Source organism: Ammodytes marinus (assembly GCF_949987685.1).
Source record: "Ammodytes marinus genome assembly, chromosome: 8".
NCBI lineage: Eukaryota > Metazoa > Chordata > Actinopteri > Uranoscopiformes > Ammodytidae > Ammodytes > Ammodytes marinus.
Window position 1 is genome coordinate 12,121,373 of NC_137212.1, and position 16,969 is coordinate 12,138,341.

At 41.0% G+C, this 16,969-nt stretch overlaps 2 protein-coding genes across 2 annotated transcripts; one reads left to right on the plus strand and one right to left on the minus strand.

Moving 5' to 3' along the window:
- Positions 1-207: 207 nt before the first annotated feature.
- LOC307254006 (protein ABHD8-like) lies at positions 208-6,762 on the minus strand (the record flags this gene model as incomplete). Its single annotated transcript, XM_080032227.1, has 4 exons — positions 5,993-6,762; positions 4,902-5,072; positions 769-985; positions 208-486 (listed from the first exon to the last, which is right to left on the minus strand). Exons 1-4 carry the CDS (start codon positions 6,754-6,756, stop codon positions 208-210), a joined length of 1,431 nt encoding a protein of 476 aa, XP_079888353.1. The 5' UTR covers positions 6,757-6,762.
- Positions 6,763-12,274: 5,512 nt separating this feature from the next.
- Positions 12,275-16,232, plus strand: LOC307254793 (DET1- and DDB1-associated protein 1). The gene is made up of 5 exons (XM_080033306.1): positions 12,275-12,587; positions 13,418-13,498; positions 13,670-13,721; positions 14,031-14,092; positions 14,260-16,232. Exons 1-5 carry the CDS (start codon positions 12,579-12,581, stop codon positions 14,362-14,364), a joined length of 309 nt encoding a protein of 102 aa, XP_079889432.1. The 5' UTR covers positions 12,275-12,578; the 3' UTR covers positions 14,365-16,232.
- The last annotated feature ends 737 nt before the right edge of the window (positions 16,233-16,969 follow it).

The window sequence follows — 16,969 nt, forward strand, 5'->3', positions numbered from 1 at the left end:
CTCCTTTCCCTCTGTCCCTCAGCTGGTGACATGACTGGAATCAATCACTTGAATTCCTTGCAATTCAGTTGTCCGACCATTTCAGTTGAACGGGCGCCGCAACAGGATCAACAGCTAAACCCAGCTCATATCGTCAGGAACTACTAAGTGCATGGCCAGCCATGTTATAGTGTAACAACCTCTGGAAGCTTGAGCTATAATCTTCAGTCATTTTGTGGCCTTGCTGTCTGGTTTCTCCTCTGTGCTGCCGGTCGATGTGTTCTGCGTAGCAGTTGCAGGTCTGACTTTGGAAGCGTCAGGTGTGGCCTTGTTGTTGTCGGATTGGGCTTTGGCTGTCTCTGGACGTGTTTTGGACTTTGGCGGTGGAGGGTTGACCGGCTCCCAGAGAAGGAACTCATGCAGAAGTGTGTTGACAGCCTCTGGACACTCCATCATGATCATGTGACTGCCGTCTTCCAGGACCTTCAGGAAGGCCATTAGGAGGATCTGACAGACGGAAATAAAAATCTGAGAAGTTTGACTTTGGAGCCATGAACAAGACTTCATCTACTTCATAGTTTGTCTATATTTTTCTGAATCCTTGCCCAAATCTTTTTTTTAGTGATCAATTTTGCAACCACGTTACATTGCTAAGTTTGGTCTTTAAATGTATAGTTTTCTGTGTTTTCTCAGAGAGTAATTCTACACATGACCTCAGTATCTTTTGTAGCATCAGTTCACCCGTTTTAAAGTCTGAGCTTTGGGGATTGAAAAAGGCGGCCCACTCACCTCCGCCATGCGCTGGTCCTCCTCCACAGGGACAAACTTGTCGTGCATGCCGTGAACCAGCAGGGTGGGCACAGTGAGTTCAGCATGGTAGACCTCGTCCCCCTCAGGCCAGTACTGCCCGCTCATCATGGCGCGCAGCACAAACGATGACACGTTGAAGGCATTGTTGTCTTTCAGCAGCTGCTTCTCCTTGGCGCCCTGCCGAGCAAAGCCAGCCCTGTAGGGGGCAGAGCAGAGGGAGATCTAATTGAATAACAAATAGCTTCCAAAACAAGACAAAACAAGAGTCTGGTGACATTAAACCATGGTTGAAATGAACACACACCGTGCCAGATGAAGATAGAATTAACATAAGTACCACAATGGAGCAAAGACAGCAACATAAACGTTTGGGTCTCTCAGTTGGACCAGTTATTATTCCTTTGATAAGAAAATAATCATGCTGCTTTTATGTATTTTACTTCGACATGAGAAAAAAAAATCGATACCCCTGTCTTCTGGCATTCTCATTGTGTTTGGTCATTTTTGTCCAGCAAATGTGATAATGTGATGTGATGTATAAATAAATGTATACATCTATGAACGCTACTTGACACAGATTTAAGTTCATCTCTATTTCTTTTTATAACACTTTAAACCAGTGCTTCTCAAATGGTGGGGCGCGCCCCCCTGGGGGGGCGCCGTGAGTTGTCAAGGGGGGCGCGAGTGGCCTTGATTTTCAACTGACAAAAAAAAAAACGTTTTTTTTTTTTTTTTTTGCTAGCTAGCGCGATGTGTGCTTGTGTATGGTCATAACCGCGCGAAAGGCCGCGATTTGCAGTAAATAAACGTCCACATGTGTCTCCAAGTGTCTCTGTATGCTATTCAAAAAGAAATCAAGCAAGTACACTAATAATAACATTAATGAATTATTGGTTATCGCATCACAGAAGGCATATTGGCCTATAATAATAAAAAAAACACCACCTTTATTATGTTCACAGTTTAAACATGTTTTGAATGAAATGCAAACCTCAGTCGTGAGATTCACACAGACTGTTACAAATGTTACAAATTGAGCTAATAAACTGAGCCTCGAAGTTTTTTTAAGTTGCTGCAGAAGTTATCTCAGCTAATTTTATAATCTAACATCTAATTTGATAATAAGGTGATTGTATGCAGAATGTTCGTGCCAGAAACTCATACAGTGGTTTTGTACAGATAAATTAATAAATATTAGCAGGTCCTCAACAGTATTTCAATTTAGGGGGGGCACGAAAACATTTCTGTCCCCTAGTACTGTCATTCTATAATTGAGAACCACTGCTTTAAACAATCAATAATAAAAGCTAGTTATTTTCAAATTAAAAGCCTAAACAAATGTGTCAGAACCCCATTCTTCACATATAATAGCATAACGTTGTTATGAAAAAATGCTTGGTAAGTAATAGGGGAAGGTGGGGTGATTTGTGCAACTTTTTACTCAAAGTGATTTTAAAGTGAGGCCTTGACAGTTATGTCTCCAACTCAAATATGTACATATATTTCAGGATGTTGTGCATCCCTGGCAATAAAAACTTTGGATCTGGAATAAACTGTTTAAGAAATATAGCTTTCGGAAAAAAAGTTGTCTTGTCGCACAAATCACCCCACGTAGTGGGGTGATTTGTGCGTCATTGTGTCACAATGACAAAGTCACCATCATCATCTTTCTGGCCATCTGAAATCTCATCAGTGGTGTCGTTAAGTGGAATTGAGATGTCACTCTCTTCTGAGCTACTGTAGACAATCACTTTCTTTTGGTGACCAGCGTATACAGCCATGCCACTGGCACAACTCTCAGAAATGTACTTTGCACTAGTTGCTCCGTGCTTGTGGAACCAACTGCCACCTGACAAATGTGATTCCCCCTACATTTCTGCCTTTAAATCAAGGCTCAAAACCCATATGTACACCCTGGTGTTTCCTCCCCATTAACCTCTGCACTACTTACTTACCTCTGCACTACTATCTGTGTTTATGTGGATGTATGGGCTTTACGTCTTTTATTTTGGTTATTGTTATTTTACCTTCATTGTTTACCTACTGAATGCACTATGTACAGCACTTTGGACAGTGCAAACTGTCATAAATGTGCTTTTATAAATGCAAACTCATAGGAGGTGAAAAAGGTGACAAACACCCGTCCCTTCTAGGGGGGTCGGGTGTTTTTCGCTGTCCAAACGATTGGCTATTGTTAAATATCATTCACACAACCAGAGTTCTCCACTATTGCCTCCAATGTCCAGCTGGGTGAAAATAATAGCCAGCTGAGATCTGGGTTGGGCTTGGTGCTCTTTTTCTTTTATGGGACATATTTCTCTGTAATATAATGAATACATTTAAATGCAGTGAGAGGAATGAAGCAGAAGAACTCTGTTGTCCAGCTATCTTTTTTTCCACAGATGAGGCTGAAATAGGTTATACAGTGCATGGGCATCTGAGCCCCATTTCCAAATGTCTTTAAATAAACTCAATACACACTGGACGTGAACGTGACGTGATCAGTTAAACTTGGATTACCTCCCAGATGAACTGATTAAATTATTGGGCTATTAACTAGGCTATCTAGATCAAAACATTGTATTATTTTTTTTGTATGATATAATAATATGATGTTAATATCAAACACACAAACTAAAAAATAAAAATAAAAATAAATTGGGGGGAGGGGGGGGGGCGGGGCTGTCGGTCGGCTCTGATTGTGAGCGCACTGCAGACACTTCATTTCTGCAATGTGCGCTCATTAAACTGTCAGCTTCACTTAAGAGTCCTGTGTGGGTCAACAGTGCAGTGCAAACTATGCAGCATAAAGTTATAACATTCGTCTACGACCGTGATGTTAAATCACCTTCACACAAAGTCTCCGCCCCAGCAAAGCAGCGAGTCGATCGCTGTGACGGTGAAAATCACCGGGACCCGGGAGACCCAGTGAGCGAGTGAGACGCCGCTCAGAAAAAACTCTGTGGTTTGATGGATGAAATCAGTCGGGGATATCCTGCCCGTTAACTTTGTCTACGGGAACGGCTTCCGCGATCTTTTTCTATGTCTCGAGTCTAACAGAGAGCCATGTCGGCAAACGGACAGCGTGACTAAATACAGTGAGCTGCGTCCCTCCGTATAGTTTCTGTTTCAGTAGGCTGTTACATTAACCTCTGAAGCATTGACAGTGTTTAATCAAAGCCTCTAATTTTTTATTATCAAAAGGGTTTTGATTGAGACTTTTAGCCAATTCTAAAGTCTGAACACACAGCGGCAGCAGTGATGCTTGTGCCCGATCTTAACGCTGATTGGACAATAGGCTACTCATGACGTCTACCAAAGATGTTTTATTGCCAAGATAACGATATTCCCTTGTCTCACACTACGGTAACTCGCCCACACAGTCCAGTCTGGGAAGCGCTGGCTGACTTCTCTGGCAGCTGCCGCTACCCCCCCCCCCCCCCCCCCTCCCTCCCAAAAACAAAAACTCTTCGGATCTATACGATTCACGTGGGTCATATATTTTGATTCTAAACGGCGATTTTCGCCGAAAAGCGACGAGTTTGCAGGTATGATAAATACATTTTACTTACTTACTTACTTATAACTCACCCAGGCCCTTGTGCACAAATCACCCCATCCCCAGAATTTTGGATAATAGGCATGATGCAGCAATTTAGGGTTGACATTGTGCTAACTATATAGACTCAAAGTGTAGCATACCAAAGCACTAAAACATGTGTCAAATGTTTTCAAACGTGTCTATAATTGTTCAGACACAATAATCAAAAAACCTTGATCATGGACATTTTACTTTGAAAGGCAAAACACAGTTTTTTGAGCTTAAATGTGCTTATATCTTATTCCTTGTGTCTCCCTTCTTTACAGGATGAGTCAAATGGATGGCTCTTCTTAAATATGTGGTCACATTTCCAATTTCTTCCACGGTTTTCTAGAAACAAGGGGTTTTGCAACTTCCAAAATGCACAAATCACCCCACCTTCCCCTATTTAATTTGGCTGCTAAAATGGTTTGTAGCAGTTCATTATTGTTTAAGTCTACCAGTCGTGGACAGATCAACCACACACAACTTTGTTTGGTCTCAGTTACTGTTGCCTTGCTGTGTGTCTCACTTGAGAAAGCTCCAAGCCAGCAGCGGGGAGAGGCAGTGCAGCACACAGGTGGGCAGGTTGAAGATGGAGCAGAGACTAGGCTCCAGAGCTGTGGGACCACCTCCGTTGATCATCACCATCTTGTGGATCTGTTCTGGATACTCGTGGGCCAGGAAGGTACAGAACGACACACTATAGGCAAGCACAACAGCAGACTGGTTACAGGACAGGCTAGAGAACTCAGGTTCAACGATGATCTTTGTTTGGAGGGGGTTGCCTTTCATAAAGTGTGTGTGTCTGGAAAGTGTGTTGGGAGAGACAATTCTGGAAAATTACCATATTTTGAAAATGTAAAGTGTACAGCCAAAGCACTGTGACACTTTAGTGTAGAATGGCTGCAACATTAAAACAAACAAAATGTACTGTAGTAGTAAGTTACACATATCTCAATTATTTATCACATACATCAATAAATCCTGCAGTAATCAAATTCTATTTTTTTTTTAATTGTGAAAAATAGGCCTACACTTCCTCCCAGAGACAAAGGTTACTTTTTTTTTACCTGACCAACTTCCCCAAACTTAAGTTGCACTTGAACTTTTTCTAAATTAACCACTGTGCCTACACTTGGCTGTCATTAAAAATAGACGGTTCCGTTTCACAGGAATATCTATGTAAAGTTTGCTAACACAAGCTACCATTAGCCACCATAAGGTGCTGCTCATACCAAACCAAGTACAGCTGTTAATGGCAAAACCCCTGAATTTGTGAAATTAAACTATGGGGCATTCTATGGCAAATGAATACATTTTTTATAATAAGTTAATTGAGTTATACTTTCCTGTAAATCTTACCTAGTGTCAATTTAAGACGTCACACATGCTTTATAATCATATTAAAAACAGAAAACTTAGCAAATGCAGAAGCACTTGTGAGGCTCAAACCAGCTAATGTTTTCACATTTTGCTTATTAAATCATTAAGCAATTAGGCTCAACCTCTTTAAATCGATCGCACATGCATGATATTTAACCATGTTCTGCTTATCCTGAAAATAAATCAGCTTGTTCAATTCAACTGTGTGTTAGGTGAATGTAGTGATCCGAAATTTACCCATAAGAGTGTCCTATGAGAATATTCCTCTTGCGTGCGTATCTCTTGAAGATAAGTCTCATGTCCTCCGCTAGGGCATAGAAAGTGTATGCAGCAGCTATCTGCGGTGCTGAGCTGGCTCCGTGGCCTGCCAGGTCTGCAGCGATCACCTCGTAGCCCAGCCTGGAGAAGTAGTCCAACTGGCTTCCCCAGATGTCTAGGGAGCCTCCCACTCCATGGATGAAGAACAGAGCCACGTCTTGATGTGAGCCTTTACAGGCCGATATCTTCCTCTCGCAGTCGATCACCACGGTGCGCTTGGGCTTCCTCTTGCGCCTCCTGGGTGGCTGCGATGGATCAGTGTGTGCATTAGCAGCAGGTGCCTCTCCTCCCGTTTCACATGTCCTGTCTTTCTCAGGCCTGGTCTCTGGGATGCTGGCGGGCGGCGAGGAGTCTGTCAGGTCCACCTCTACAGTGCTGTTTGGATCTCCGTTCTGGCAGGCTTTCATCTCTGCACTCCCCCTGTCACCCAAGTTCTCAATAAATAGCTGTCCATTACGATATACGGTGATCTTGCGTTTGCAGCTGACACTCCCACCGACCCCAGTGGGCTCCTCCACCACAGCCCGGTCAGGGATGATGTGTCGAACACGCAGCACGCGGCCCGGTTTCACCTCCACAAACTCAAAGCCGTCGGCTGGTTCTGAGGTTTCTACAGGAGCCACGGCGTTGGCCGACTTGGAGGTCAGGCAGCAGAGAAGACCCTCTATAAAGCTGGTCAGCATGGCTGCCAGTCTGTAGGGAACATCCAGATATTATCATCAACACACACAAACATGAATGAAATAAGGTCACAGAAAGCCAAAGGCACGTCCACTATAAAATTAACCATATTAACAAACAAGTTCTCTATTGAACTTTAAATGATACTATAATGTCGTTAAAAACTGGTCAAATGTATCGAAGTGCCAGCTACAATTCTAATCAGGTTTGGATACAGTATGTCCTACAGTGGTGAAGTATATTTTTTTGTGGGCCCAAATAACAGATGTATCCAAGCTCTATTATTATTGGCCAACAATACTCGTAGATGAATCTATCTAAATGCATTCATTTATACTAGTGGTGTTCAAATGCATTATATCAAAAGTAATTGACTTATATTTTAAAAGTTAAAGGAAATTTCTGGTAAAGAAGATATAGGACAGCCATTTACAACAAACACTCCTGAATATCCTACCAAAGTTGAGTCTGGTGGAGTAAAAACAAGCAATACAATAATGTGTGTGTGTGTGTGTGTGTGTGTGTGTGTGTGCGCATCATATGAGCATGCATACCTTAAATGTCACACTCAGGAGGTAAACAAATGAGTGTTCCTTTACAATCTGGCATTTACTCACAACATAAATTCTTGACACAGTCTGTGAAACGTAGCTGAGCAGCATCTTCCCTCAGTGTGGACTTTGGGGGTATATATAGACAGGAACAGAAATAGCTCCCTGCGTTAAAGCTGTCTGCCATGTGATCAATCTGCACCGCCACTCCCTGCCATAACGTCACAGTCAAAACCACAAAACGACCAACTGTAAAGGTAACTGATGGTGCTTTGTCAAAGTATGGCCCATTTAATAAAGCTCCGTGAATCATATTAAGGACCAATGGAGAGTTAGATTATTACTTTGGTGTAAACTAATAGAACGAGATAGAACACACACACTTGTACATTCAAAGTCATGGTGGTCCTCACATGTTATGACACCTTGGTGAAAGGGGTTAAATGAGCACATCTGAAAAGGTAAGGATTTAGTTATTACACCAAATAACAACCACCTGCAATATCAAATTGCCTTCTTCGTGAGCTGCTAATTTAGAAAAATATAAAAAATGTTCCAGGTTCAGTATAATGCATGTCTCACACAGACTACAGTCACAGAATACAGCATATTTGCTACATTGACAGTTGATAATCAGCCATGCCACCATAGCATAGCAGCAGAGCAGGGTCTCCAAGTGTCTGTGCTGTTGGCATTATCCTGCCTCTCTGTTGCTCTGCTAAAGGGGATTATACTCTCGGTCTCTGTGTCTAAATCCACACAGCACAATCTGTCAATCTCCTCTCTGAATGAAAACAACTATCCTGAAAAGCAAACAGACTTACCCTGCGTGTGACTGTATTGCATCTTTTTCTATACTTGCAGAATGCAGACAAAAAGCAACCGCTTTGATCCGGGGATCATGGGCACAATGTTATACAGCATTCCTGCTTTGCTGTCTATTCTCGTGCCCTTTCTGCTTATACTTGCACATCCTTTATCTAAACAGCAGTGATGTACAGTTCTGTGTCTGAACCGTTTAGAGGAGGATGAGCAGGCCATTTCAATATCACTGAGTGTGTCACATTCACCCCAAATATTATTCCTAAATCAAAAAGAATGCTTCATGTGTAATATTAGAAAAACATGTACATTTTTGCTACCATGGACTAAAACCAATTCAAAAACCCTTTTTCTAATAAACATAAAAACTCCAAATCATCCAACATGTCCCCCTTCTAAGTTGCCCGATTCCCCTCATCCACCTCAGGTATTATAATCCACTTTAAAACTGAATTTTAGTGTGACACAAGTCGTATTGTCATAAAAAAAATTCATAAAAAAAAGCTTGAGGGTTAACGTCCATGTCTTAACAATAAAACACTTCTCAACATGGCAATACATTGCATCCAATCTCTTAGTTGAGGCTGTAACAAAAGCTCTCATTAGGTTAAGGGGGAAAAGGCAAACTATTTCATGTGTACACAGCGATTATCAAGCACTGAAGACATCACAGTCTCAACACTGCCTTTTAAACCGATTGCTCCGCCTGACTGTACTGTTCCGTCACTTCAGTGCAATCTTAGTGCTGTGTTTCATCAGTGTGTGGGTTTGACTCCATGGGCTTCATGTCATTCATTTGGACAGTGCTGTATGATGACGCACTGCAGGGTGTTCTTCTAGTGTCTTGCTATAGTTGCTATACTGTTCGTGAATGGCTTCTGTTGTCAGCGGCTAGAGGAGGCAAAGGTTACATAACGATTCACGCAGGTCAAACACAGTGGGGACTGCTGCCCAGAAAAGAGCAGAGCCTGTCATTGGGCATTAAAAACAACCGCAGCAGGCTCACTGTCAATGGACTCTGGCTTGCTCAATTAGGTCTCACCTATCAGTAACCCTGGTCTTTAGACACTTCACTTGCTTGTTTTTGTATTCCACAATTTAATCAATTAATAGTTCCATCTATGACTGACTTCGGAAAGAGTTTCAGCATTAAATAACCACATCATATTATGTGTTAAGGGGAAAATGCCATCACTGTCTTGTATGCTGCTTTAAATGAAGACAGTGCTCTAATCACATCTGGTTGAATGAAATAAGTTATTCAAATAGTAGGCCTATAGGCCTTTTGCCACAAGTTAATTAGAAAATATGCATCATTCTAAGAGAAAGAAACAATGCTTCAATAAATGTGCAATTCATTAAAAGATAAACACATTATGCATAATTTGTGCAGTTTGCACCACAGTGTCTTAAATTGTTAAATTGGACATTTAACTAGTGGCTGCTTAGCAAATGCGTCAAGCGCGCACAGGCCGAGAACAGGTCAGATCTGCATAGCGATTGGAGCAAAATTAACACAAGTGCGCCCACAGGAAAAAGTAAGGGGGCTTCATTTCATAATAGGCCTATTATAGCTTTATTCCTGGTTTGCGTAAAATAAAGCGTGTTTTACTGGTGTTTTGGATGACGCTAATGGTTCCCCCCTTTTCACAAATTAGAATAAATAGAGTTGAAAATGTAACTCAGCAAATGAGTCAACAGCCAGAATAATTTTCCCCTTCAGTCAACTCTAGTCAACACTATTGCTAAATGTTATAGGATATAATGTCATAATTTCATAACCCTCAACAATCTGTGCTGGTCAGCGCAACTTGATGTGCGTCTTGGCTGTTGCTAATAATCCACAGAATAAAGTAGGCTATGTCACAAAACAATCAAAATAACAAAGTAAAAACATAAATAGTTGGCAATAAGGAACTATGCTTACCTTTATATTTCCGAAAAACTCCTGAATTGTGATCAGAGTGACGTTGTTTTCATATAGAAGCATGAAGGGAGAAGGAAAGCTAATCTGTTGCAGTCAATCCAATAATCTCATTTATCTGGATTCTGTTGTCCTGCAGTTAGCCTCCACATGGCGGCCAGAATCAGCCTGATGCCAGCTAGCTCTCTGAGGTTCAGAGGTGGATGCAAATATCTGCGTGTCCAGTTCAATGTTGGAATATTGGTGACGAGATGTCCGGGTGTTTTTAATCCATCAACTGTGCGAGTGAATCACACTGTCTCCCCTTGGCTCAGTTTGTGGATGTGAGGCGCTGCCCCCTACGGCTTTGCGATGCGAGACAACCAGTGTAAACAACTGCCTGCTGAATTCACTATAACAGAGTAAATATATTTATATTAGTAACAACCTAATAATTTTATTGATTTTCAAAATAATCAATAAAATTAATGCCTAGATGTTTAGCGTGGGTTATGTAGGCCTATCTAAAGATCTGAGATCAACTCAGCTAATAGTAGTCTACTTTAATTTTTTATCATGGTATTTGAATAGCCTAGGCCTACTGGAATGCGGGTTTGAAGCATTTTGAAGCAAAATTTGATTTGAAAGAATCATGTTGGAGCTATTTATGTGTTGTTATAGCCTAGTAGGATGGGGCCTACTTGAAAATATTACAGTTTGATAATAGCTAGGGCCTTTTTATTTAGCTATTTACTGGTTGGATAAGGCTAGTAATGAGAGTTGTTGTTAATTGGGTAAAGGCAACACATGGTGGAAAGTTTTTTGTTGTTTTGTTTTCATGTTGTTAGGCTAAAGGTTAAAAATAACTCATAAAAAGCGCTGAAACCCTGAATGATACATTACATTATTCAACTTTTTTGGTGGCTACCTAAACAGTCCCATGAGACTTTAGTGGCCTTTACAGGCCCAGGCCCATTGGATCTTATTTTATTTTGAACTTGATTTTTTTTTCCATTTAGGCTATATAGCCTATTTGTAGGCCTTTAGCTCTTTATGGGGAGAACAAAGATGAGTAGGCCTAGTGGTCTAAATAGTAATTGAATTTAAATGTTTAAAATATTGTCATATTCACTATTGTCTTATTCACTCCTCAAGTTACCATAACATTCCACAATAGTGTAGAATAATGTATTTGTCTTGTTTGTGTTACTGTTGTTGTGTTGTTATATGGTATGTGCTGATATGGACCTGTGTGTCTGAAATAAAGTTGGTTTGGTCCCTGCATCTTCTCAGCATCATATCTCCAGCACCATAAGGAGCTGGTCCTGTGGCAGTTGTCATGGCTGTTGTTGCTAGGTAACTATTTGTATGGAGTCACAGATCCAGCTGCCAGGGATGTGAGAAAAGAATCAAGACCCAGCGAACCAGCAGCTGAAGTCTCCCTCCAGCTGTCCGTAATTTAAATACATTTGAAGTTAATCTGCGAAGGGCGTAGGCTACATCAAAGAAGAGTAGATTAATTGAACACAACAAAAAAGCCAATAACTGCAACAATGCCTTTAAAAAAATATATATATACAGTAGGCTGATAAAGCCTATGTTTTAAATATCAGTCGATCATCTGCTTTAGGATGTATCAGGCTTATTACTGTTTTTGTCTCTGCAATTCTAAGAATGTCAGCGACTGTCACACTTCTTCACAAGCTTTCCCACACCCATTCATAAAACAGCTATATTTATGTGGTCAACACACCAGATGGTCCAGCTAAGTTAATATACAGGACATGTCATTATTTATTTCTGACATAGATACCCAAAAGTATACCAATGATAGTGATAATTATTTTTAGTCTGGTATTTGTATAGACTGTCCATGGTTCAGAAATATAGCCCATGTAGGCCTATTTCATACAACTGTGGGCCAATTTGTCATGGCCCTTTTGGTTTGTGTGAGCTGATTGCACAATTTAGCCTGCACTCTTCGCTCCCTCAATGATGGTAGGCTATTGCCAATGACTGCTCCTTTAATTGTTGTGCATATTATAAATAAACGATCTGGATCATTCAATTACAAATAAACTGGAACTTGACTTAATTTAACAGAATAAACCTTGTGGGAGTGAAAGATTTCCCTATCAATGTTTTTAGGAGGGGTTCAGATATGTTGTGTTTGGTGATTGGCTGTCAGGTGAAGCCTGGAGCAAGGTTTGGCCAATGGGCACTCTCGGAGCGTGGCCAAGGAAGCAACGCTACCACCTAGGCACCATGCTATCTTAAGTCCAGTATGAACAGTCCTCCTGACAACTTAAGTTATTTTTTCTGGTTGTTTTGTCCATTTGTAAACATCGACGCTGGGGTCTACGATGGAAACGACAACTTGTGTGTGACGGCGGCTGTTTTCTTCGCCAAGAGGAGCCGATAGAACGGAGGTCTCGGTGAACTAGCCTGTGAGCTAGCGCAGCTAACCGTAACACACTGTCTGACTGCAACCTCCACCATCACAGCAGACGCCGAGCCTGGTCCATAAGTGGACATTTCTACCACCATCATGGAGAAGGTATTCATACCACACAAGCCAGCCATGTAACGCTATATCTCGCTGCTTCTCAGTTATTTGAGGGCATATGGTAACATCATAGACTATATACAATGGGTAATGGTAAACCAAGCTAGCTAACTGTGGATAGCTAATTGCTGCTAGCCACACCTGCTTCTACTGCTGGCATTCATTCACCGAGGCCAAGCCGACATCGACTTGTGTCCTAAGCCGTTCGGTTCTTACTCGCTAATATGACACCACGTGTTGTACACTCTGCTACACACTATATATCTGGTATCATAACCTCAAATTGGGAGGTGACAGGGAGAGTAGCATGCTCCCATGAGCAGGCCCCATTAGCGTGCATGGGTTTGCTGAGATGAGGGAACGCCCAGCACAGACAGTGAGACACTATCCTGTATTTACAATCATGCAGGGACCGCCAACCTCCGCCTGTCTAACATCTGTATTAGAGCAGAGGTAATTTCCTTAAACTTTTGAAGGCCCTGGAAACCCAAATCCACTAAATCCTTGTAACTATGTTATTTGGGGGGTAAAATGAATGCTAATGTATATGAAAGGTTTTAGGAATATCTGTCATGGGCATTGGATTCATTGTTCTCTAAAATAAGGCCTTCATTAGTATTAAAAATGTCTTGTCAGAAGTCTTAACAATGCTAAGACACGTGCTTTTATCTGGCATTGCGGTAGACTATTATGAAATGATTATGGATTACTTCAAGCTTTAGTGTAGCCTTTATGGTCAGATTAAATTCAGGGCAAAACAAAAGACATTCACTTAACACATGTGCTGCAGTATAATTATCACCTCACCCTCTTTCCCACAGGCGGATTTCTTGAAAGGACTTCCTGTATATAATAAGAGCAACTTCAGCCGGTTTCATGCAGACTCTGTTTGTAAAGCATCTGTAAGTAGCCTATGATAAGATGACTGTCAATATCAATCCTTGTGAAAACTTTATATGAATATGATGCTATATACAATTGTCTAAAATATCTTCCAGACTCGCTGTGATTATTAACACAAAATGCAAGAAATCACAACCCAAATAGTTACCTCTTTGTGTCCTGTTTTACAGAATCGGAGACCCTCTGTGTACCTTCCAACAAGGGAATACCCCTCTGAACAGAGTAAGAACCAAACATGCAGCTTAGAGCTCAAGATCAAAGCTGTGTGCGAAAAGTCCTACATTTAAAACAAAAACTATAGATAACCATAATAAGGTAACCGGGTGCATTTAAGGTGAAGTTAGCTATTCTGGAGAATGGTTATTGTCAAAATCACTTTTTTTTGTTGGTCAAACACAGTGAATAGTCCCTCACAATCCACTAGGAATCAATTTTAAACTTAATTACTTACGTGTTTTCAATTAGTATTTGTTCATCATGCTTCCAAAATAATAAATTGACAGTACAATGATGATTGTGTTTGCTCTACAGTTATTGTAACAGAGAAAACCAACATCCTCCTGCGTTACCTCCATCAGCAGTGGGACAAAAAGGTGAGTGTGCAGTTAATTTCCCAAGTCTGGCTTCACTTAACATTTGTCGGGTCTTAGTTGCCCATGGGCCTCATGAAACAGAAATTCCTGTTTGGTCTTTGGTAGCTGGATTATTGTTTAAAAAAAGTGTTTTTACTCACTGATTTATAACATGTTGTGTTTCACAGAACGCAGCAAAGAAAAGGGAACAGGAACAAGGTGAGGGGGACAGCCCAGCACCACCAAGGAAGATTGCCAGGACGGATAGCCAAGAGATGAATGAGGACTCATAAATGTGTGTCGTGTGTGTGTGTGTGTGAGAGTGAGTGAATGTGTGTTTTCGTACATATGGTATAGCCATTATAATCAAACACAAACAAAGGATAATCCCTCCTAAATAAAGACTTCTGGCTGTTCTGTACTATGGCAGGAATGCTTCTCCTGGCATTAAGGAGTCGCCCATGGATAATTTGAGAAATTCCCATAAACAAAGCCGCCATTTATGATGTAAAGATTGTGAGCATAAACAATGATGTAAATGGAAAAGAAAAGTCACTGTTGGTCACTGAAACTGATTGAACAGAGCAGTCGTCAATGAGAGGATATTATGCCGGTGTTACTTGTCGTTATGTTGGCTATTCCCTGTGCGGGTTAGTAAAAGTGTCAAGTTTGTATGCATGCTGAGCTGTGAGTGTGAATAGTGGCTTGTACTGTACTATATGTGAAAAGTGAATGAATAGTTGAAAGTGTGTCGGAGAACATTTAAGATCAGAGATGGACTTGACAGATTACGTCAGACACTACCATTGAAAACAGTCTCATATCTAGTGACTTGTGTAGCCTTCTGTCGTCTAGAGAGACTGTCCTGATTTGTGCAAAGAAAATATTTTGTTACAGTTTTAATTTTATTCTAACTACTATTGTTTTATGTATGGCAATGAGCTTCCTGCCAGCCACAGTGCCCACCCTCTCGGTTTCACTGCCCACTCCGCAACCACACGGGGGCATTGCAACATATCTCCACACTGTTTGAATCAACAGAACCAAGAACGCACTGTGAACAACAGCACAACGTAGACACAACGCTTCCAGAATCTCTCCCTCAGCTGTTTGTGTTTATGGCGGACATTGCATTTTCTCCCCCATCCTCTTCTGTCACTTGTGCTTTTGGGATACATGTTGTGCTGGTGTTTCTGAGAAATATTTTTAACATAGTCTAGTACGAATGGGATGTTCTGAGTGTTAGCTGGTCTTTCATTAAAGCATGTGAAATGAAAAAGAAGGAAAAGGCTGTTGTAGTTGTAAATTGTATTTTTCAGATTTCCAGTTGCACAACTAAGTAACAGCACAGATGGTAAAGAAGAATATGTATATTGTCTGGAAAAAGGGAAAAATAATAAATTGTAATGTGTGTATGTAATTGCCGGCTGCAGAATAAGTTCATCCAGTGGAGTATCTTTGTGTCTGCCTTTTTGTAAAATAATACACTCCCAAAGATACGATGGGAAAATGACCCTTGTGAAGGAGAAAGTAAGAGCGCCGGTATAGTAGGTGTTTCCCTTGCCTTGCATGTTGTCTGCTAGATATGTTCTAGTTATGACACTCTAAGGGTTTTGAGATTTTGGCATTATCTGTGACTGGAACGTGTTAAAACAAAAAAACCCGTCATCGTGGTTTGGACCCTTTTGCCAACCCAGCTCAGGGCCTGGGATAGCTGTCCTGTTTGCCCTGGATGGATATGTCCTTAGAGGGCAGGCTTGGGTTGAAGACAGCGGTAGTTATATTTTCAGCCATAGGATGCACAACAAGCATGTACAGCTAAGTGCAGTCAACATCCTGCCTTGTTCCCAAGATTCAGTTTGTATCCATGTCAAACTGTACACCATACTTTCTTTATGTTTTTATCACTGCCCAGCAGAGTAACATCAAAGCCTCTTGTCCTTTTCAGTCAATGCTGCAATGTGGGTTGCAGTGTGGCCTGTCTTCTTCCTACGTACACTGTAAATACCGTCTTGTTTTTAAAGCGTAAATCAAAAATAACATCATGCTTCTGCTCAGATAGACTGTTCTACACCCGAAGCCTTGCCCCATCTTGTGTGTTAGGTCAAATCTGTTTTATTTTTATTTTAGCTTTGCTGCAATAAAACTGGATTGAAACTGGGTTTGTTGTGATGCGACTCCTTTTTAAGATTCTTTCTAATCCTTGATCGGAGGAGATTCCGATTCCCAACATTCGTGAGTGATGGGGGAAATGTTTGTGCAGGAAGAAATCGGTTACAACTCACGAAAGGCATTTGAAATAGTTTTTATTAACTATTCTTTCAGGTCTTACAAAAATATGACAAAATAAATTAAACTAAATAAATAGTCCCATTTCCCTTTTTTTGTTGTTGTACAGTGGTACATTGGAAGAGCGTATGTTCTGTAAGTGAGGCTTCCATGAAGAGGTCTTGAATCTTTAACTGAGGTTAGGGTCAGGTTTTTAAATGTAGCTGCGGTGAAAATCTCACCTGTTGAAATCCACTCCAGAAGAAGACAGCGCATTTACTCAATTGAGTTCTCTCCCACTGGTTACACATAGGCTGATGGTACTCGGAAAGTCTACAGAAGCCCATATCCTTTAAAGAAAACCCAAGTTTGGTTTGACAGTGACTTACAGACGAATAATGATTCTCAGCTGATGGACATTGGTTCACTGACTCCCAAAACTGTTCCAAGATCTGTTTGAAGACCTCCATGATAACCACATGCAGTACAAGTGTTGCTGCTGCCAAAGAGTGCAAGGATGAAAGAAATAAGTTGATTAATGCTGTCCATTTTTATTAAATGAAGTTGTACTGTAAGTTTTCCCTGAATAAGGAGCAACTACATACATGGAGGCAAGACCTAAACGTCACT